Below are 21,289 nucleotides of genomic sequence, written 5' to 3'. Positions count from 1 at the left end.
TCATGGTCGGCATGATACTCCTAAAAAATAGGAAATGGATTTACGGTCCCGCAGAAAACATCTAAGAAAGAGAGTCGAGATAGCTGCAAAGGCTACTGAGGACTAAGAAGCGTTGTAAATTGACAGCCGTGCCCCTGCTATAGCTTTGGCTTCTTGACATTGAAGCCATTTTCAGAAGGCCTGATACCCTTTTGAGGGAGTTTTTTGGGATTCATCATCAAAGCCATGATATGGCAAATGAACATGGTGATTTCCTCCTCTTTTAGAGTACCCTCTCTTCACTGGTCTGAAGCATGAGAGATAATTCTGGGGAAGTTCTTGGTGATATAGACTGGTCTCATGTGAACATGGTATGGGTCGGAGGTTCCCATGCACTCATTTCTGTGATAGATCTGTGTTATTGCAATTCCAAAAGAGTGAACACTAAACAGAGGAGATTTTTTTTCTCCTCAAAACCATCACATCAACATATACAATATTCTGTTTCCATTTCTTTTTCTTTTCTTCTCTTTCAAGGTCTCTGTTGGATTTTGATTGTCTTATATTTGTATATTATATTATGGTTTATTTTTCTTGCTTTTGAGCTGAAAAAGATGGAGTGTGACGATGATGCTAGTTCTGTCTGCTCAGACTGGACAGAATATTTCTGTGACAGTTTCAAACCTGCTTGTTTTGAGAAGACATGGAGCCTTGATTTGGATAAGCTGCCATTGCATGCCGCAGTTGTAAAAGGGAACGCAGCAGTTGTGTTGGCACTGCTTGAATCACCAACCTTTCCCGTGAACGAGCATATCGACTTGATCAATCACAGCACTAATGGAGCACCCCTGCACGAAGCTATACGCAAACAGCACCTTGAAATGGTCGAAATCTTGCTGGACTACGATGCATTCGTCCATAGACGCGCCCCAGACGAGTATGGAGACTTATCAATTCCGGCTCTCACCATTGCTGTTAAGCTAGGAGATGTGGACATAGTTCGAGCGCTCCTTAACGCTGGGGCAGATCCAGCCATTACCGATCGTCGAACACTAGCAATCGCAGCTGAGCTAGGACATGCCAATGTAGTAGATGCGCTTCTTTTGTGGAGTAAAATGAAGAAGACACCACTAGACGTGACTGATGCTTTCAAGAGGGCAGCGGCAGAATGGCAGGACAAAGTTATATTGGAATTCCTGAAACACGGATTCAACGAAAACGAAGTGTTGGAAAAGGCTTTGCTCTCCACGGTCAACGCGAGAACATGGGGAGAGAGCGATGTGATCCCATACTACACAAGATTTGAGCAGCAATGCCGGGCCAGGCAAATTTCAGTAATAAAAATATTAATCAAGGCAGGAGCCCGCATTGATGAAAAAAACATCCCTGACCAGGGAATGAAGCTCCTGGCTTTGTTATATAATGCGGAGAACAAGAGCCGGATCCCACAGTGTGGAATTACTCCCCTTCATGCTGCCGCAGCTTCTGCCACCTCGGTTGATGCTATTGAGGTGCTCTTGGAAGGACACGCGAGCGTAAACGCCGTCGATGACTATGGGCAAACACCCCTATTCCACGCCGCAATAAGTAACGACATCGACATCTTTAAAGAGCTCCTGGATTGGGGGGCAGACGTTAATGTCAAAGACCATTTTCACACCACCCCACTCCACATGGCGGTGCGATTTTCGGCTCCTCCTATATCGAATCTCCTACTGGAACGTGGCGCAGATCCACTAGCAAAAGATTTGAACGGCTTGACACCACTTCATGCGGCAGCTTTCAGTGGCTTTGAAACAAATCTTCCAGTTATACATAGACTTCTCAAACTCGGAGCTGACATAAACGCACGGACCAGGAGCGGCAAGACTCCTTTGATGTACGCGCTGGGAAGCAAACGTACGGCTAAGATCAAGTATTTGCTTGAGAGAGGGGCGGAAGTCAATGCCACCAACCTGCAGGCAGAGACAGCATTGTGTACAGCAATCCACCGCGACGTCGATGTGTCGATTGTTAAGGTGCTTCTGGATTATGGCGCAAACACCGTCGGGTTGAATAACAGTACTGCATTACACTGGGCAGTCGAGTCACCCAGGCCTATTGCAATGGCAAAATTCCTCTTGGAGTATGGACTAAGCCCAAATGTCGCGGACGTGTTTGGAGCCACACCCTTGATCTATGCAGTTAAGCTGCGAGCTTTCAGGGAAGATTGGAAGATCAGGCCTGATCTGATCAAATTATTCCTTAGGCATGGTGCGAACGCGAATGTGGTTGATAATGAAGGCCGGACTGCAAAAGACTGGGCAAGAGTTGTTAGATTCACAGTCTTCGATTGGAACTGGGGCTGGAAGGGCGTATACGGAACACCATCAATCTCCGAGAGCGCAGCCATGTAAAACAGGATAACAAAGGTTCACAATCGGAACGGTTGTGGAAGTAAATAACCAGAGCGATTTGTTGGGATTCTTGATGGAATATTGATGTAGGAACAAGTTGCTTAGTCATTCGTTTCAAGACGGAGAGTTTATTCAAAAGCTGTATGAACATGAATGTAACCAGCTGTCTAACCATTGTTGAAATGGTAAATAAGCCATCTCCCATGGCATAATTTTACCATTGTTATGGCACCTCCAAATGACTACACCATACCAGGTGCTGGGGGTGGCCGCCTTAAGCTGAAAGGTGTGCAGAGCGGGCGAATTGAAAAGAAGAAGAAAAGGAAGAAGCCCAAAGAGAAAGACTCGAACCACGATGAAGAACCTGAGCCTAATCAACTAGAAAAGCCTGAGGACCCTGAGAATCCCGTTAAGGCCGGAAAGACTCGAAATCAGAGTCAGGCGGGTTCAGATGTTGACCCAGATGACAACCTACCTATGGATGCGCCAAAAACGGACGCGGAACGAAGATACGAGGAAGCAAGAAAGAAGAGAGTATGTGGTTTTCTTTTTCTTGGTGACTGTCTAAGAGGTTTAGCTTTAAATGAGGTAGCCAAGGGCTGATTTGCATCAACAGTTAAATGAGCGCCTCAAACGAGAAGGAGTCAAAACACACAAAGAACGGGTAGAGGAACTGAATAAGTACCTGAGCAATCTGAGCGAGCATCATGACATGTAAGTAGCTAATATATATACAAAGAAATAGCTGACAGCCTGCTAATCACTATTTCTATCGATAGGCCAAGAATTGGACCGGGTTAATACTGGAGGTTTGCAATTTACTTTGGCAGTCTCATACAATGGATAGAACGGACGCCTAATAGGGAGTGGGAGCTATTTTCTATGATGAATCCCTGCTCTTGACAACGTAATGGAGCGAATTTGGGGTTATGTATTTTTATGGACTTTGGCGGCACTTTTGTCTTGTTGTATTCATTCCATGGTACATTTATGAATCATTCCTCAATGCTTATATTTTAGTGACAAAAGCTCATGAAAACTGAGCTATAATATTCAACCCAACAATGTTAGTCAAATGGGATTGGGCGTAACTCAGACACGCCGTGCTGTTTTCGCATCTCCTCTCCTGCGGCTACTGCACTTGGCACCTTTATTCCACAGCAATCACCCCAATAATCATTCTGGTGTGAATGATGATTACCAGCACATGAGGGAGTGGCAGGCGTCCCTCGCAGACCCATTGATGGCTGGGCAGAGATCAGGCTGCCAAACAAAAAGTGCTGCATAATCGGTAATTTGCCCAGAACCTCCTTAACAAACATTTTTTTCATACCTGCTTCGACTTTATGCCAGTTCTTAGCTCCAGATATGTCATCCAGCATTGGACTGTGCCATCGGAGTCCTTTGACCGTCTTAACACTATCTACCCATCGCACCTGATCCAGATAAATCCAGCTATCGCCTTCTTCATCCAAGATGACGTTGTTATGTATACCTAGAGGAGTAATGTAGGGGTGTCCAACGAGTTGAGAGGCACCAAATAAAAATGGTAAAAAGTGATAATCGTCTAGACCCCATACACCATGAGAGCCAGCAGGTTCCAGATAATAGGTTGACTGCACACGACGCATAACTTTCATATAGCGAGTAAAAACATGGCATACAAGAATGGGGAAATCGCTCTTCTCTAGCATCCCTAGCAAGTAGAGACAGAGCAGCCACATCATGAAATTTAGCTCATGGCCAGATCCGAAATCAAGGCGAGAACGAGAGCCTAATGAGTTGATCAAATATGTCGACACCTCTTCTACAGCTTCCGGATTATGAAGTCCTAGTATGGAAGTGTGCCACTCAGAGCTTTTGGCAGCGATATCATCAACCAGACCACGAAAAGCGGGGTTTCCAAATCTTGATCCATCCAGATCAAACGCAGGATGGCTATCCACCAGACTATCAATGGCCGAGAGGATAGATAGTATGCTGTTCACGGTTCCTGATATTGGCTGCTTTGCGACGGAGGCAACAGATTGTTGGCGAACACTATCTGATACATTGAAGATAAATGCACGGATCAATGTATGCGCCGGTGAGGAATTGAAGGTCCGGAGGTCCTGTGGCGATAAAATTCGCGGAACCGGTTTAATAAACTGGGCTTCTGATAACGATGGCCGATCAGGGAGCTCCGGGGTAGGCTGCTCTTCGGTTTGGGAGGGTTGAGCGGAAGCATGTCGTCGGCTCGTGCGGGCAGAGGCTAATTTTGCAGATAGATCAATAGGAGTTCGAACAGTTGTGGAGAGTAAGCCCTTGGACGACATCTTCTCAAACCGCTGGCTTTCGCTCCAAGTTCTGTAATGATTTCTATGCTATCACGTTGACGGCTGGGAGTCAAGGCGATAAGCCGATAAAGATTAGTTAGGTATTTAACTAGTCCAAATAGGGTTAGTTAGGATGGTTAGCTCCCGGTTCTCAGTTGCAAGGTGGTTCCCGATACCAACGAGGATCTGCTCTTTATTCTATCTATAATTCCGGCCATACTGGCAGGTTGAACATTACAAGACCTGAAACGAGTTCCCTTCCATACAAAATAATGAAACCATTAGCAGTCAACAATCCCATATACACAACTATACCAAGGCTAGAGCTTCGGCCGTAGGATGCTCTAGTCTCTAGTGGCTTGTGAGGATTCATCCCCCCGGGCCCCTTATAATAATTATTAGAGCTCGATCATGAGATTCTAATAATCCTTACTTTTGATTCCTTTTGTATTCCTTCTAGTCCTTGTCTAAATTATGAAAAACGCTCTTATAGCTTGTTGCCGCAACGGCACCGTCGATGATGTCAACGGCCGACAGCGTGTAAACAGCGCAAACACAATCGGCTGTCGGGCGCACGGACCGCACGCGACTTCCGACAGCCAATTAGGCGCCGGAGCAGGCAAATCACATGGGGCTGATCCTTGCCAAGACTAGCGCTAATCGGGCTCTCCGCCGCAGATGATCGATTCCGACAAAAGATTCGCGTATTTGCGAAGCCGCCTGTGCTTTGCTCGCTCTTTCATCGTCGTTTGCACGAGCTCCTGATACCGTACCCTGCCTACGAGCCGTGTTTTCTACCATAGCTGCTCTATAAGGTCTTGTCATGCGTTAACATAGGTAACTGAAGTATATTCCATTTCGCTCCTCAGTTTGGGTCCACAGCCTCTAACTGTACCCTGGTTCCAAAGAGAGGCGAATTCCTTCCCCAGGAAATCGGAACCATGCCACTCCTCGATCCGAGTCGCTCTGCTATCGCCGACGCCCACGACGGCAATCCTCATCAGGACGGACAGCATCACAGATCTCGAGATAGCTACAGTAGCATAGAAACCTTGACTCACTCGCCAAAGCCACTACAGAACGCTAGCAGATCCTCCTCAAGTGGGTTTTCGACCGCTTCCTCTTCTGGGCATTCCACCCCTCACGAACGAGCCCCAATCATTGCGGGTACGCCGCCGCGGAATTATCATTCGACGGAGAATGTGAACGACCACCCCTTTGCCTTGGATGGTCAACGTCAGGAATCTCCGCAAAGAGTTCAAATTCAACGTTCTAAATCCCCGGCCGACTCGATGGGGAGTCACATGGCCTTTGGCGAGAGGCTTCCGTGGTATAAGCGGGTCGTAGAAAAATATGGCAGCTTGGAACTGGATAATAAAGGCAGCGTTGCAAGAGACCACCTTGCCCTGGGTATGCGGTGCTATGCAAAACTATTTCACAATGAAATACTTTCTGACTTCGTTGCGCCTTATTAGAACGGACGTTTCTCGCCTGGCTTCGCACATCTCTTGCCTTCGCATCAATAGGCATCGCCATCACCCAACTCTTCCGCCTTAACACATCCATCCTACAACAGTCACCTACCTCCTCCAAACACCACCCACCTCCCGTTATATCAGACGAGTACAAATCCAACATCTACAAGTCCTTCAGTGATGCAGACGAAGGCCAGCGGCTCCGTAGGATGGGGAAGCCTCTCGGTGCCACTTTTATCGGTGTGGCAATTGTCGTCCTAATAATCGGTTTTCACAGATATTTCCAAGGCCAGTATTGGGTGGTGCGTGGGAAGTTTCCCGCAAGTCGAGGAAGTGTGGCGATCATTGCGTTCATTGCGGGTGCTTTGATGGTTAGTAGTCTTGTGGTGATTTTGGCTATTGCGCCCGGGGCGGTTGAAGCTTGATTAATTTAGAAAGCTGCATTGTTGGATCAGGGGAATGGAGGCCCTAGACTCGTTCTCATCGCCATTGCATGTATGCATATGCCTCGCTTTTTGCTGTTCATTTCGGGCTATTAGGATGTTTTTGTTTTCAGCCGGCGAAAACCGTGGTTTAGTTTCTTTTTGGGATATTGCCCTCGTTTAATACTGTTGCTTGTGATTTTTGGTTCACATGGTGTCCAATGAATGATGACTTGCATGTCCCACACGTTGCTGTCTCGTTCCCGGTCGGGTTTGGGTTCGTGTTCCGTTCCTATTCGGTTTCTTGGATAGCTCCTTTGGCGATAGGCTTTCCGTGCTCAGCAGTTTCTTTGATATGTCCATACAGAATTGCCCTGTTGCATCTAGGGTGCCACGTAGAACGGGGATGGTGTTGCCCTAGCAAGCCTTCCATGGTTTCCTTGCCCGTAGCGTTCGATACATTGTCTCTCCAAATAGTGCAATAGCCTCGATGCCCCAATTCTCTAGGCGTTCTGCATCATGTCATTTTTGTTAAAACTTGTCCTAGAGATATAAACGAGCTATAACTGGCGACCACAAGTATATACGTGTCCGTTATAAAAATGCCATAGTGAAGAACGGCATCGAAGCTAATGCGCACTATTGATTTAGTTCATATACTTTCCCAACTATGATTTTTAACACCCATCTTATAACACTGGAGATAATGCCCCAGCTACAAGGATATCCAGGTGGTTGTAACAAGCACAGGCCACGGCAAGCTCCCTATGTGCCTCGAGACAAGTTGTCAAACTCGGGCACCGGCCCGGGATGTTGCACTAAGTACCCCGTAGGCTCAAACAATTTGCATTTAATATCAGCTGACGGATGCGGACTACGAGAACGAGGGTATTAAATACCCTCTATTCGAAAAGGGGAAACGCCGAGAGAGGTAGCACGGGAGAATGGTAGGACAATGTCGGCATAACCAAAACATTGTCACACACAATATCATAGATGTAGGGACCAGATACCGCGCCCGGTTGAAGGGACACGTCTCAACCCGGGCTCATCCAGAACTAACTCCCAGTGTACCGTCTGATACGCGAACCAAACTGCCACTGTGACAACAGCCTCAGAATAAATGAAGGATGATTTGTTTCTGGACGAGGTTTCAACCATGTGGTCTTTGGAACTTCGAGTCTCTTGCCCAAAGTGCAAGGCGTCCTGAACTCCTAAGAGCACCTCAAAGACACTATTTGCAACCTGGCCACATAAAAAAAACGATCAAAATCACCAAGAATTTGAATCCCAATTGGCCGCCTTGTATGAGGCGTCGCCAACAATGAGAAGGTTAAGTTTAGCAGGATGCGCACTTCTGTTGGTTTGGGCGCCTGCCGCTGAAACCTGAACAGTTGCAAGTGAATGGAGGGACGGGAAAGGAAAATAGATGAAAAATAGCAGTCCCTCCAGAATCAGAATTCGGGCTCATGCATTGTGCGTAAGATAATTTATACAAAAAGTCCCTTCTTGTAACATGCATTCTAAACGGGATCGTTTCGAACTTTCTGACCTGCATGATGAATGGCATTTGGAGAAATGGTGAACTGGGAAGTTAACTAGGGCTGGCGTAAAAGGAAATGTCTGTTTGAAACGAGGTAGGCATACGGAGTATGCTCCCCAAAAGCTGCGATATCTCAGCTTCTTAGGTAACATTCAAGCGGAAAGTGAAAGTCGAACAAGACACTACTCCGTAACCTGAGATAAATTTTCATGGAGGTCTTCTCCGGCCGGCCAATAATAGCAGAGGCTTGCCTGTTCATATGTGCCTAGCACCGGCCACTGGTTTCCAGGTCCCTGACCATGACGCGAAATCCATGTTGTGCTCAGCGAGACGAAGAATAGTACTCCGTAGTTGATCGAATATTAATATGGACCTTTGACAGTTGACAGCCCTTCGCCACTAACTTTTGTGTATTTTAATAAAAATAACTTTCCACCTGCGAGCTGTCCTTAATAACATTAATGTAGGTGCTCCGTACTCTGGGTCGATGTCGTGCAATTTCCCTGCATCAGTACACCTTATTTATTATACTTACATCGTAAATAGTGTCCATTCGAGGATCGTGCCAGGAACGGGAGCGCGGGCAGATTACCTGCAGTAGTCTGTCTCCGGCTGCGGAGATGACCCGTAGCACAACATGCCTCGTGAGAGTAGGCGTCGACTGAGGTACCATTATTGCGCGGCTTGGACAGGGGTATCCCGCAATTACTACAGCGACGATCACGCCATCAAAGGCACGAACACTCTGGAAGCTTGGGCACATGAGTCAAATAAGTAATATATGGAGCAGACCGTGTCGAATGATGGTAATCTTAAAATAAATGACAGCCGGGGTCTAAAATGGTGCAGTGAAGAATGGTTACGGCCCAGCAAAATGGTCGGCTGCCCGCCGGGGAAGTAGAGTTGCAATCCGGGGCGGAACAGATATGCAAACTCCTTGGAACGCCAACCTCCTGTGCTTCGGGCCATCCGCTGATTTTGGAAGAGAAACCGTTTCATTTTGGCTGTCCCGCGTGGCTCTCACATTCTGTGACTCAGTCACTACCCGCGGCTTCGTTGCTGAGGCATATGCTGTCACAAACAATTAAATAAATCAATGAATAGAGCGCAAGCCGACGCTGAGGCCAACAAGAACCGTCGATCTGCTACGCATCGACAAGGACCAGGGGCCCTGTCTTTCTTTGAGTACATTCCAAATACTCGAACGCTAAATCGAAATGATCTCATCATCATCGCTTTATTATTTTATTATTATTACGCAGCAAGCTGCGTGAGGTACTCCGTAGGCAGGGCGTCTCCAAGGTGTCGCAGAATCGCAGTGGGACAATCCAAGACCCAGCTTGATTTATCAATTCGACGTCTCCCGCGCCGACGAGCTGCTCTGCAAGGCTGTTCGGTGGCTGGTTAGCTGGCGGGCTGTGTTGCAGAGTATTTTAATAGCGCTGACGATGATAATCATACAAGCCAATAGCCCTCTGAACACAGCTCCAACTCATATCTGACACCGCCGATTGCCTTGGAAGCTCGTTCCATGTCAAAAAACCCCCCAGAACGGTGGCGGGCTTCAGTAGCCGCGTAGGCCTCCCCCATGCGATCCGCAAAGTCTAACCAGCTTCAACACCTGTCGCGCAGCAGTAGCGGGAAAAAAAAGACCCACGAAGTCATGGCGCACCTCCCACCTCCCACCCACCTGCAGCGGAGCGGTTGAAACAAACGATAGCCATGAAGGTGGCGTCTACCCACCGCCATTGTTAAGCGCATCGGCCTCTGGAGTTAGTAGTAGTTAGTTACTTGCGGTTGCACCAACTGGCAGTAGTGTTTGTGTGTCTCAGATCTCTGTTGTCCTGTTGGATGTGTGAGCAGGATTCTTCCCTCATCCCGCGCCCACCAGGCGGTTGCCACGGTGCGCTCCTTAGGTGGGCGGACGGAGTGCACGAATGTCTCAGCCGCAAGGCTGGCAGAAGGATCTCTGGCAGAACGGCACAGGTGTTGCTTCGTATGTATGTCTTGCCCGGCGTCGGCCGTGAGCGTGAGGATGGACGACGACAGCCTCCTCATCTCGGCTGCCAGGCAACGCCGCGCGTGATTGGCGCGTTCAATACGCACCGAGCGAGCGGCGGGTGGGTCCGCTGGTACGGAAAGGTGCCACGGGATTCGCCAGCCAAGGACGCCATTACGGAACGAACACGAACAAGCGTGGCGCCAGCTGCGATTGGCCGGCGCCGCCCCTGGGAAACAATTTGTTTATGCTCGGTACCGTCCTTGCCGTATTAACGGCGTCACGGATACATTGGATCGCATGACCTCGATTTTGATTGCAAGATTTGCGCTTGTGCGAGTGGATTGCTGTCAGAAGGCGTTGGAGTGGGCCTTTCTGGCTGAGCCCAACGTGTCACCCAGGCGACGCTGCTCGAAGGGCGCCCCCCGCGGGTTTCGAAGCGGGCTGTGAGAGACAGGCTGGCCAGCTTGCGTCTCGGGCTGCTTCGCGGCGATACGCTGGTGCGCGGGCGTGGTAAGGGCGGTACCGGCCTGGGGCGCGATCGACAGGCTGGCTGGGGCGCGGCCAATCAACGGCGGCGACCGAGGGTTCCTGCGTGTTTTGCCCCGGTACCGATACCGTGGAGGCTTGGCCGCACCAACTGGCCCAATGCCTCCGAGCGCTAGGCCGCTTTGGGCGCGACCTCCTCAGGCACCCTGCGGCACCGCCCAATCAGCGCGCTGCAGCCCTTCATTTCCACCCTGCCGAAGTGGGCCCTGCCAGCTCCACCCGCCACACCCCCCAATCTTGCGAAATCTCTCGCTCTTCCTCCTTCTTCCCTCCACGCCTGCTGAACCTCATCTTCCGCCGTCGCCCCCATCTTCTCTCTCTTCCTCTCCCTCTCCTCCCTCCACTGCCTCTCTATCCTCGCTCTCCTCTCGCCGCCTGGCCCGTCTTGTGGCCGTCCGTTCCTTACCTTGCTCTTCACGACGCCCTTTTGTCCCACCGCCGTCGCTCTCCCTTCGCTTGCCTCATCGCATATCTCGATATTCTTGACCCTTCTAGGAACACCACCCCCACCCCGTTCGTCGAGCTTGCCACGCGATATACGTTTTCGCTTTGGGTTGAAATTTTGTCCTTGCGCCAGGTCTTCAATGACTCGAATATCGACATAACCCGTGGGAGGTTCCGCTCGCTGCCAATCTATCCCTGTTGGTCTTCAACGGCGTCGTGGATTAGCAGTCTTCAGTCTTCCACGGTGTGGGACTTGATCGATTTTATCCCCTTTACTAGGCCATCATGGCGTCCATGTCGTTTATTTCCTCTCAAGCGCATTGGTCCCAGTCCAGCGCTCCCGTGGGCGCTTATGGCGGCCAGACAACAACTTCAGTAGTGGACCCTTCTCCCGGTTCTCCCTTCGATTTCGTTCCTCAAGAAATGCGACCGCAGGCTCCTATTCCTCAAAAGAGTGCGCCGCCCCCCTTGCCGTCGTTCTCGTTCCCACAGGCTCCCGAGCTGGGGTCGCCCGCCACGTCCTCTGAGCAGGCTGATGGCCTCAACCATCGAGACAATGACCGGATGACTGGAGAATGCTTAGCTGCTGTTCCTCCACAAGCGGTTGCGACTGCGCCTGCTCATCCAACTCTGCCGAATCCTGGCCCTGGGCTGAGCGCTCGTGGTCCCGGCAGACGAGGACATGCCCATCGTAGATCTGCCGCAATATCCAGCGTTGACCTCACCGCAATCGCGAAGGCATTTCCTCCCAAACCGGTCGTTGGGAGCACACCATCCACGCCTATGGATACTAAGAAGCATGCCCTGACTAGCGACGACTGTTCCGGATTTAGCTCGCGTTCACTTCCTACTAAAGGTATACAGACACCGCCTTTGACCCCACGCGCTTCTGATGATCATTTGGGAACGTCACCGCATGCTAAGCGACGGCACACTGAACCTGATGAATCGCGCCGCCCACTCTCTATAATTTCCTCGGATGGTAGTGTGTCGACTTTACGTCCCAATAACTTGCAATCTGGCTGTCCGTCGCCTAATACCAGAAGCGTGACCCCAACTGGTGATCACACTATCCGCCCTAAAACTGCTGGAGCGAAGTTCGACTTTGGCCCTTATTTATCAAGCGAACCTAACGAGGGCCTGGTGGCTGAAAGGCCACGTACCGCATGTGCCTCTCTTGCTCTTTCGAATGATAAGCTCGGTGACAGCATTACACCTCCGAACATCCGTATTCCATCCCACCGACACCCATTGTACAACTCAACCCTACCCGAGGATTTATCCCCAGCCTTACACCGTGCCCCGTCAAGCCGAAAACAAGCAAAAAAGCAAAAGAAAATGCGTCCCTGGGCAGGCATCCTTTCCCGAAAAGGAAAGAAAAGAACGACCAAAAGACCGCCCTCCAGGAGAGTTCCCACGCCGCCACCGATACTTACTCGAACAAATTCCGCTATGAGCTCTTTGTACGGCGTAAATTTTGATGATGACAACACAGTTGTAATTCGAACACCCACTGACCCTAATGCTCCAAGACATCCGCTCGCTTCAAACTTGACAAAAGATACTCTCAGTCTTGATACGTCCTGGAAGCCTCAGAGCTTCTATGACCAAGGGCGGGATGTCGACTTGTTCAGTCCTGTTATTGATTTGGACGCTGCTCTAGGACCATTCAACACCCCAGAAATGGGCCCCGAGCGACCAGTCAGTGGCTTTGTTGCTGCAACGAAGCGAATGTACAGTGGTGGTAGAAGAGGAGAGTTCGTTGGTCCAGAGATGCGGTACCATCGGCGTGCAGAGAGCGCCCCTGAGATGCCTCCACTTGATCGGAACGCGTTTGGTCTTAATCGGTACAGCACGGCAGCACTACTCAGTGCAGATGTGTTTGACGAAAAGGAAGAAGACGAGTTTCTCGCCGAAAATAGCGATTCTCGCCCAGAAGACCAACGTCGTCAAGTAGAACATTCCTCTGATAAAACTTCCTTCGATAATGATGGATCTACGATCAAACGGAACTCCACTGCTACAATTCAACTCAAGTTTTCGAATAATAACCCGGGCCTAGGAATACAAATCGTGGACATTGCTGATGAGCTTTTGTCTTCGAATGCCACAACTCCTCAGACAATTGATAGCTATCCAAGCTCTGCGATGGTTTTGACGCCGTGCACTCCAGACATGGAAATAACCGGTACCCCTCGCAAGTCTAAGATGCACGCATCGTTGAAAGATGCCATCGAAATTTTGGATGTCGGGAGCTGGGGCTTGCAATCGGATAGGGCGTCAATTCCAGCATCTCCACCTTCGTCTCTCCATTGCGAGAAAACTCAACAACAAACCCCTCCTACATCCTCTCCACAACAATCCTTCCCCAAGGCTATCCCTTTGAACCTTGGCACATTTGCCCCAGACTCTTCTTTTCCGTCTCCTGACCCTTCAACAACGTCGTTTGAGCACACTCGCCTAACAACTCCGTCTTCAGTCATCGAAAAGCAAGCTTCCAACTCCATATACAGTGGCGAGCCTGGAAGTGAATGTTTTCATAACTCAGTGGAAGATGTTCCTTCGCTTACTAGTAGCGCATCCACTATGACGGGGACGATTCCTCAGATGTCTTCTGGCCTCCATCCCAGACCGGCGGGTGATCGCTGCTCTTCTTTATCTCTCTTGAATCGCCCGAGACCGGCTTCGTCTCAGAGTACCAAGCGATCGAGCCTTGTTAGCCTTTCTAGACTAGTGGGCGTAGCCTCAGGAGAGAAAAGTAAGCTCAGCCATGAACAAAAGGCACCATCTGATGAGACGGAAAAGAAAAAAAAGAAAGGCAATCGAATCAGTCGCCTAATGCACTTTTGGAAGAGCAAGGAAAAACAAAAGCAAGATTCGCAAGCATAAAAAATTCCCCCATTCTCAGAACGTTTACGTCAAATATTCTTCCCCCCTTTTTCAAATTCTCTTGGGTCGGCTTCTTGTTGGGCGTATATTCGGTCAAAGGTAGTTTTGTGGATTGAAATTGGGTTTATTTTCCTTGGTTCTAATACCATTCAATCAGCTACCTGTTTAATTTCTGCGCTTCGCGGATGATACCTCCCCTCCCGCCAAGCTTCTTTCTATCTTCCTTTCTCCTTTACCCTCCAAATGCTTTGCCCGGTATGGTGCATTTTCAAGACAAAAGGAGGCTACTTGATGGTCATTCTTTCGTCTTCCTGCTGCATAAAAACGTATAATGTACGTACTTAGCAGCTATCGTCTTGGTATTGACGCAATCTCCACCAGGCTGCTTCAGCCAGCTCTTGTTGAGTATTTTATTCCTTACGCTCCCTTGCAATATTTGTTTCCCCTGCTGCTTTATATTAGCGGACGTTATTCCTCCCTCTTTGTTCGCTTACTTTGCAACCTCGATCCATTCAAGATATCCATGACTACGAATATCTCGCCCCCACTCATTTCATGACTTTTCACCCAGTTCCTCGATTCCGGATCTGGATTCACGTTCTTACCTGAAGGAATGTCCCATTTGCAGCCTTATCGTTTTTTTCTTATTATCTTTGTTCTTTGTGAACGTACACTCCTTGCATTTTTTTCGACCCATTTGAGTTTGGCACTATCACACAATATTCGGCGTTCTGGGAAATTGCAAAACGACTGCTGGTGTCAGAGTCCGTCGTGTATTTATGTATGTCAGAGTACCATGTATGTGAGACAGCGAGTGTTAGCCATAACTCGCTGTGAGAAAATTAAAACTGAGAGATTCCATGAGATTGAATATTATGGAATAATTGATAATCCGTACTCCGTAGAAATGCGACATTCGATGGGTTGACAGCCTAAAATTCCACATCACATCCTACTAAGCTTCGAACATGCCGCCCTCAAAGCAAAGGCACAAGAGAAAGGAAAAGGTACAGAGCCAGAACGTTGCAATTGGAAAGACTGGAAAGTCGGGTATTTCAAAAAGCATAGCGTCCAGCGATGCCTCAAGCATAATTTCACTCCCCATTCCTCTTCAGCAGCTCGTCTTAAACATCTCCAAAGCGTCTCTGCTTTTCCCGGTGCAAGCCGCGGACCAAGGATCACAGACTTCGCTAACAGAGAAAGTCCAAACCATCAAAGCCCATCTTTATCGGAGGGATTTTGCCAAAGCTTTCAGTGAAGCAGATGAAGATGCATTGAGAGCGTATGCGCTTCGCTGGAGTGCCGGGAGGGCTCTCGCGTATGCGACTATCTTTTGGGGAATGAAGGATGTGCTTTTTGGGAAAACGCGGACGGACGTTCTGTGTATTGGCGGTGGTGCAGGTGCAGAGATTTTGGCGCTGGGGGCGGTATGGAGGGAACTGTGCGCGGAGAAGGGGCTGTTGGATCGATTTTCCGAGTTATCTGTGCACTCAGGGGGAGCTGAGGAAAAAAGGGGTGATGGAACTACCCCACAGGATACCCCTGAGCTTTGCGTGACTGCAGTTGATATCGCGGATTGGTCGTCGGTTGTTGATCGTTTAGTGGCTGGTATGACTTCTTTGTCTGTGCCTTCTAAGAATACGTGCCAGCCTCCTCTTCTGCCGGTTGTAAATGGCAATCATCCGAAAAAACACTTTACGGTCCAGTTCCACAAACGAGACGTACTGGAACTCTCTGACAGTCATATCAGGACCCTGGCCTATCCTGCTTCTAGCTGCGACGAAATGAGCGATCGCACTGCTTTGGTGACTCTCATGTTCACTCTCAATGAACTGTTTTCGACTTCAATGTCTAAAACAGTTTCTTTCCTCCTCCGTCTAACTGATATCCTGGAACCGGGGGCTACATTGCTTATAGTTGACAGTCCAGGAAGCTATTCTACTTTATCTATAGGATCGACTTCGAAAGCCTCTCAGGCAGCACCGCATACCAGTAAAATGGAGGGAAAGCCTCAAAGGGAATACCCTATGCGTTTCCTTCTAGAACACACTCTGCTTTCTGTTGCGGCTGAGAAATGGACATGCGTTCTATCAGACGACTCAAGGTGGTTTCGGAGAGAGAAGGACGCTTTAACGTATAACGTTGGCGACGGTATAGGGCTGGAAGATATGAGGTACCAAATTCACATTTATCGGAGGCTCTGAGCGAAAGATTACTTGTCACTTAACTTTGAGAGGAAAGTTCAGGCTACAAACACGCAACAATGCCGTATAATTTCCATATGGTCTAAATCAAAACGGCATGCCCCATTTTCTATATCAATATCCAGGAACCTAGGGTTCCGAACTGTTTCTTATTGCTCAAAGGGAAGATTTCCAACCTCGCGATCGATGATCTGCCACCCATCTGCTATGGAAACACCTTGCTCCTGCCCTGTATTATTGGCCTCCCACCTTGCTTTGAGATCTGCTGGAAGAGCTTCTCTGGGCTGTCCAGCTTGGCCCCGAGTAATCAACGGACCACTCCATATCCTGTGGACCTCTACTTTTCCAAAATCTGCCTCCTTCGCTTCAGCGATTAGCCTCTTGAGAATTGCTACCATGAGCGATACAGTCGGCTTATTTCCGTTCTCCCACCTCGCAATATGGATACCTAGATCTTTAACAGTAGGATTGCCGTCGAATTGCCTATTTTTGCAACGATATGCTGTGACACAGTTCTTGATTTGACATGCCCACAGATGCTGGATCTGATTAAAAAGATCACCAGCTCCGTTCTCGTACGAGACCTTTATATCGCACACAGCTTCTTGGGGAATAATGGATCCGGCTTGGTGGATCATGAGCTTTGGACTCTCGGCCTCATTTCTCGCTTCTGTTGCTTGAACTGAAGTATCCCCGTCGTCAATAACTGCGTCGCGACCAATGATCTCAAACGGCTCAGTTGTTCCAAGTATCATGTTTGACAAATATGCATCCGCCTCAAAGCGAACCAACAAGCTTAGTCCACCAAGTTTATATCGAATAATTCTTTGATTCGGTCCCCAAATTGTGTTTTCTTTGGGAAGGGCATCGGAAAATCCATAGATTTCCTCCAGCTTTTCATTTGATGTGCGCTCTCTTTTCACCATAAAAAAGGTATTTCCTACTTTCTCCATATCGAATCGGAATGATCGAGGGGTTGAGGAAGCTACCTCAAATATGTTGCCTATAACCTCTGTGCAGGTGACGATATCGATTTCCTCTGGTTTGAACGTGGGGTTGAAGTCAAAGACTGAGCGAATTGCTGGCTCAAGCGGGTGATCAGGCCATCGTGCCGAATTTTGGTCTAGGAAATATTGACTGCAATCCTGTTTGAGTGGGCACGGCTTGTCGGTAGATTTCCACATCCGTGGTACTCCTAAGCTCGACTTTCAGTGATATTGTTTTTTATATGTTGGTGTTCAACTTACCTGGTATGACAATTGTGGGCTCTTTGGTATTGATCCAGTTGTAAGACCCTGCGTATTCACAATCGGTTATTTTTGCACATTCGAGGTCCTCCTTTCGTGGAGGCACAAGAGACCGAATTTCGATCACTTTCCCAACGTCTCCGTTTTCTTGGAGCTCCTTTGACACTCTATTGCGCCATGACTTACTGCTAAGTGCAGAATTCCATGCTCCCTGTTGTTGCATATACTGGCCTTTCTGGTTAACAATGGCTTCTTGTTCATATAGGTCATTTCTATAACCTTTATGTTTTTTTGATAAAGAATATGGCAATAGGCTAGGTGTATCCCAAGACCAATGGTTTTCGTGCATTTTTCTATGGTGAACATTTTCTCCTTTTGGCAGTTTCTCTTTTCGCTCATTATCCAAGTGCCCTTTGGATGCAGATGTAACGCCATCAGTACGTCTCTGCCCCGCCCTCCTCCAGTCAAATCCAATATCTCCTCTCGCAGTCGACTTTGATTGTGACGCCATGTTGAAAGAGATATTGTATTATATTATTCTCTCTTTATCGGTTAACAGTTAGTAAATCAGTTTTGAGTAATGAACTGTGATGAAGAGAAAGGAAGAAAGTTTGTCTCTGGAGGCATTATTATAGCACCTAAAAAAGTGAAAGATGCATAGACCATACATTCATAATGTGTTCGAACTAGTGATACTTTCCTACAAAAACCCCAAACATCCTATGTGTTTCTACAATTCTATCACAAATGCCCCCTTCATAACATATTCTAACCACTGTAGTCCCATTTTACTAATATATAGAGTAATCTGTAAGTTGATGGTTGATTCTGGTTTGCCTATGCCATTATGATAAGTGGAGAAAGATAGATACATTTTAGACATGACATGAGAAAGTAAACAAGTTTTAATACAAGCGCTAACCAACACTGGCACAGAAACCTAGGGTCTCAAACCAAGTAAGAGGCTGGTGCTCTTGCCTCCCTTTCCGGCTTCACCACCAGGAAGATATGTAACATTGGGGTTTGTAGCCAGCGTCTGGGCAATCTCTCGACTTGCCTCGATTCTTCGAATCTGAATCAAGCCATCTCCTGCCTTGGCAACCGCTTTGCTAATGATATCGGCACTCTCAGCTTCACCTTCAGCGCGAATAACGTTGGCCTGGCGTTCTTGCTCTGCCTTTTCGACAATAAATCGCGCTCTTTCAGCATCCTGCTGAGCAATCTGTTTTTGCTCGACGGCTCGGGTGAATTCCTTGCCGAACGTCATGTGGGTAATAGAAACATCCTCAAGAGCGATATTGAATTCTTGAGCACGGCGGGTAAGGTCAGAGCGTATCCGATTCGAGACAGCTTCTCGCTGTGTGATAAGTTCGGCAGCGTCGAATTGGGCAACAATAGATTTTAGCACTTCGTTTCCGATGGATGGGAGTACCCTTTCGTCGTAGTCTTGGCCAAGAGACTATGCGATTTGTCAATATTGACTGAAAGTTTTTAAAGGTAAATTTTTGCGGTAAAGCATTGGTTTTATACCTGATAAATCTTTGGCAGCCGCTGAACCTCGGGGCGGTGCAGAACTCTGAGCGTCAAGCTCACCATTTGCAGATCTTTACTTCCCGTGGTCGTAGAGATATTTCGGGGCTTCGTTCTCACATCGTAGATAATGCTCTTCTGCAGCCATGGGATAAGGAAGTGAGTGCCTTCATTAACGACTTTATCTTGAACACCGCTCAGCCTGTCAAAAATCACTGCTCTCGTGCCTCCTTTGACATCGTACATCGACGCCTGGGCAAATGAGGCCCCAAATGCGAGAGGAACTGCATATTTATAAATAAAGGTCAAAGGGGTCGCCATGGCGAATATCGAAGCCGGAGTCCAGAGGCGCAATCGTTGGCTTCGAATGTCCAGCGATTTCAATGGGTGATGAAAGCTTGAATGAAGGGCGGAAGTCGACCTGGCCCCGATTCGGTTTAGCTCTGGAGTCTGTCGGCGTAGTCAGCAACACCACCCGAAAGACCAATCCGGGATCATCCATTTCATTTGCGACTTCAGAAACATTGACGCCAATTGCTTCCACAACAGCCAGTCTACGCTCTATTTGAATCCGATTAGTATCCTGTTATCCGACAGCAGCCATGGGTGGCCACTCACCAGATCCAAAGCACGGCGTGTAAGTACTCCTCACAGTCTTTCAAACAGTTCGGGAGTTTGGGACTTCGATTGACCTCTTCGCGCAATGGCACCATGACCACCTGCTAACATTTGTCAGTTACCTGGGAGGATGGGGTAACTTTGGTAGGTCTACCTTTCTCTGAATTTCTCCCGTTGGGGTGGCGCACAGTTTGAACGCTACTTCACGAGCGAGGCGACCGAGGCATCGAAAACTTACTTATGATCCATTTCCGGTTATACAGGTTCCGTTCACCCTCAGAGAGGCATTATCACATACTCTGTTGCCTCTAATCGTCAGCGCCCACTCGCGGGCGCCTTGCACAATGCAATTTTCAACACATGGCGCCGATGCAGAGGCCAGTTCCTCTATGTTGTCCCTCCATTTGTGGTTGCATATGCTCTGATGAATTGGGCTGTTGAGAGGTATTTGCTAGACCAACCCTCCTGGCTGCATCCATTCAAAGGATTGCTGATTATACTTCCGTAGAAATGAATATTTGAACTCCAAGCCCGGCCGTCTCGCTGAAGGTACATCTGAGGAATAAGTTTACCCTAGGAGCAACGCGATTTTCAGTTTGAAAAGAAAATATTAAGAGGATGAGACTTCGTGGATTGCAGTGTACAGTATAGAAAGCAACCATATACTCGATTTTTACGTTTATACTCAGCTCCTGAATGCTACACAACTTCAATAATTGAGCGATATAGTAGAAAACGCTCCGCAGGTCTATCTACTTAGTGTTTCCTACTCAACTCTTCCAATTTGGATGTGGATTCCCAGCTCCCATCATCATTCTAATAGGCATTTTTCAGCACGCTACTTATACTATCATGACGAGTTCAGATGAAAGAAATATATTTTTGTTTTAGGATCTAGGTTCAAAAGATCCTGCAGGACTTGGTTGGCTGTTTAATATACCCTGACAGTCATGAGTATCCCAACGCAGAGAACATGAATTGCCAACTATCTGATAAACGAAATGCAAAACTAGCACCGCAGTGGCCACTCTTTCCGACGTCTACTTTTAGCCGAAAGCAAGTTTCGAAAAAATTGAGTAAGAAGGAACACGTTTATCAAATGACCATACTATGAGAACGAGAGTGGTCGTCTCAATAGCTAATCATGAAGATTTTGACTCGTTTACAGCATCTGATAAGCTCTGCGTACTTCGTAACGGTAGAATAGTGTCATAGTACGCTCTCAACTCCCTGGGAAACATCTTGAATGTGCGAGATATCTTAGAACGCCATCAATCAATAATCAAGGCGTGTCTTGAACTGGATACTAGGATGAATATACAACTTAATTAGATGGACTTGGTACAAAAAATACAAAAAGAATGAATGACCAAGCTGAGACTCGAACTCAGGACCTTTTCGGTGTTAACGAAACGTGATAACCAACTACACCACTCGGCCTTGTTACCGATAAAATCTCGTAATTGAAATTATCACTAAAATTAAGGTTTCGCCGCCAGATTGGCTGGCCAAAAGAGGGCTAACTAACTGCCTAAGCCATAAGCGAACTAGCTCCTTCATTTTTACCAAGCAGAGCTTCAAAATTGATGTGAGCAAACTGTTCCGGTCTGGTCCAGTATTCACCCGCGCCAGCAACAGCCCTTTTACTCTTCTATCTGCTATTTTGATAACATCTAGTT

At 48.0% G+C, this 21,289-nt stretch overlaps 9 protein-coding genes and 1 non-coding gene across 10 annotated transcripts; 6 read left to right on the top strand and 4 right to left on the bottom strand.

Moving 5' to 3' along the window:
* Window positions 1–593: 593 nt before the first annotated feature.
* Window positions 594–2,375, top strand: LOZ57_002558 (uncharacterized protein; the record flags this gene model as incomplete). The annotated part of the gene is made up of 1 exon (XM_049251625.1): window positions 594–2,375. One exon carries the CDS (start codon window positions 594–596, stop codon window positions 2,373–2,375), a length of 1,782 nt encoding a protein of 593 aa, XP_049109430.1.
* Window positions 2,376–2,600: 225 nt separating this feature from the next.
* On the top strand, window positions 2,601–3,176 carry LOZ57_002557 (uncharacterized protein; the record flags this gene model as incomplete). Its single annotated transcript, XM_049251624.1, has 3 exons — window positions 2,601–2,909; window positions 2,992–3,089; window positions 3,155–3,176. The coding sequence occupies 3 exons, from the start codon at window positions 2,601–2,603 to the stop codon at window positions 3,174–3,176; spliced, it is 429 nt and encodes a 142-aa protein (XP_049109429.1).
* A 266-nt stretch (window positions 3,177–3,442) lies between these two features.
* RRD2 (Serine/threonine-protein phosphatase 2A activator 2) lies at window positions 3,443–4,690 on the bottom strand (the record flags this gene model as incomplete). Its single annotated transcript, XM_049251623.1, has 1 exon — window positions 3,443–4,690. The coding sequence occupies one exon, from the start codon at window positions 4,688–4,690 to the stop codon at window positions 3,443–3,445; it is 1,248 nt and encodes a 415-aa protein (XP_049109428.1).
* Window positions 4,691–5,631: 941 nt separating this feature from the next.
* Window positions 5,632–6,590, top strand: LOZ57_002555 (uncharacterized protein; the record flags this gene model as incomplete). The annotated part of the gene is made up of 2 exons (XM_049251622.1): window positions 5,632–6,100; window positions 6,166–6,590. The coding sequence occupies 2 exons, from the start codon at window positions 5,632–5,634 to the stop codon at window positions 6,588–6,590; spliced, it is 894 nt and encodes a 297-aa protein (XP_049109427.1).
* A 4,817-nt stretch (window positions 6,591–11,407) lies between these two features.
* Window positions 11,408–14,011, top strand: LOZ57_002554 (uncharacterized protein; the record flags this gene model as incomplete). The annotated part of the gene is made up of 1 exon (XM_049251621.1): window positions 11,408–14,011. One exon carries the CDS (start codon window positions 11,408–11,410, stop codon window positions 14,009–14,011), a length of 2,604 nt encoding a protein of 867 aa, XP_049109426.1.
* A 968-nt stretch (window positions 14,012–14,979) lies between these two features.
* On the top strand, window positions 14,980–16,215 carry LOZ57_002553 (uncharacterized protein; the record flags this gene model as incomplete). The annotated part of the gene is made up of 1 exon (XM_049251620.1): window positions 14,980–16,215. One exon carries the CDS (start codon window positions 14,980–14,982, stop codon window positions 16,213–16,215), a length of 1,236 nt encoding a protein of 411 aa, XP_049109425.1.
* Window positions 16,216–16,364: 149 nt separating this feature from the next.
* On the bottom strand, window positions 16,365–17,973 carry LOZ57_002552 (uncharacterized protein; the record flags this gene model as incomplete). The annotated part of the gene is made up of 2 exons (XM_049251619.1): window positions 16,365–17,410; window positions 17,463–17,973. The coding sequence occupies 2 exons, from the start codon at window positions 17,971–17,973 to the stop codon at window positions 16,365–16,367; spliced, it is 1,557 nt and encodes a 518-aa protein (XP_049109424.1).
* Window positions 17,974–18,402: 429 nt separating this feature from the next.
* Window positions 18,403–19,313, bottom strand: PHB1 (Prohibitin-1, subunit of the prohibitin complex (Phb1p-Phb2p); the record flags this gene model as incomplete). The annotated part of the gene is made up of 2 exons (XM_049251618.1): window positions 18,403–18,921; window positions 18,993–19,313. 2 exons carry the CDS (start codon window positions 19,311–19,313, stop codon window positions 18,403–18,405), a joined length of 840 nt encoding a protein of 279 aa, XP_049109423.1.
* Window positions 19,314–19,594: 281 nt separating this feature from the next.
* On the top strand, window positions 19,595–20,176 carry QCR8 (ubiquinol--cytochrome-c reductase subunit 8; the record flags this gene model as incomplete). Its single annotated transcript, XM_049251617.1, has 4 exons — window positions 19,595–19,629; window positions 19,729–19,754; window positions 19,874–20,054; window positions 20,119–20,176. 4 exons carry the CDS (start codon window positions 19,595–19,597, stop codon window positions 20,174–20,176), a joined length of 300 nt encoding a protein of 99 aa, XP_049109422.1.
* An 800-nt stretch (window positions 20,177–20,976) lies between these two features.
* LOZ57_002549 lies at window positions 20,977–21,050 on the bottom strand. Its single transcript has one exon. It is a non-coding gene; the product is annotated as a tRNA-Val (tRNA).
* Between the last annotated feature and the right edge of the window lie 239 nt (window positions 21,051–21,289).

The sequence above is a fragment of the Ophidiomyces ophidiicola genome (genome assembly GCF_022830035.1).
Source record: "Ophidiomyces ophidiicola strain CBS 122913 chromosome Unknown scaffold_7, whole genome shotgun sequence".
Taxonomy (NCBI): Eukaryota; Fungi; Ascomycota; class Eurotiomycetes; order Onygenales; family Onygenaceae; genus Ophidiomyces; species Ophidiomyces ophidiicola.
This window is presented reverse-complemented; position numbering and strand designations above follow the sequence as displayed.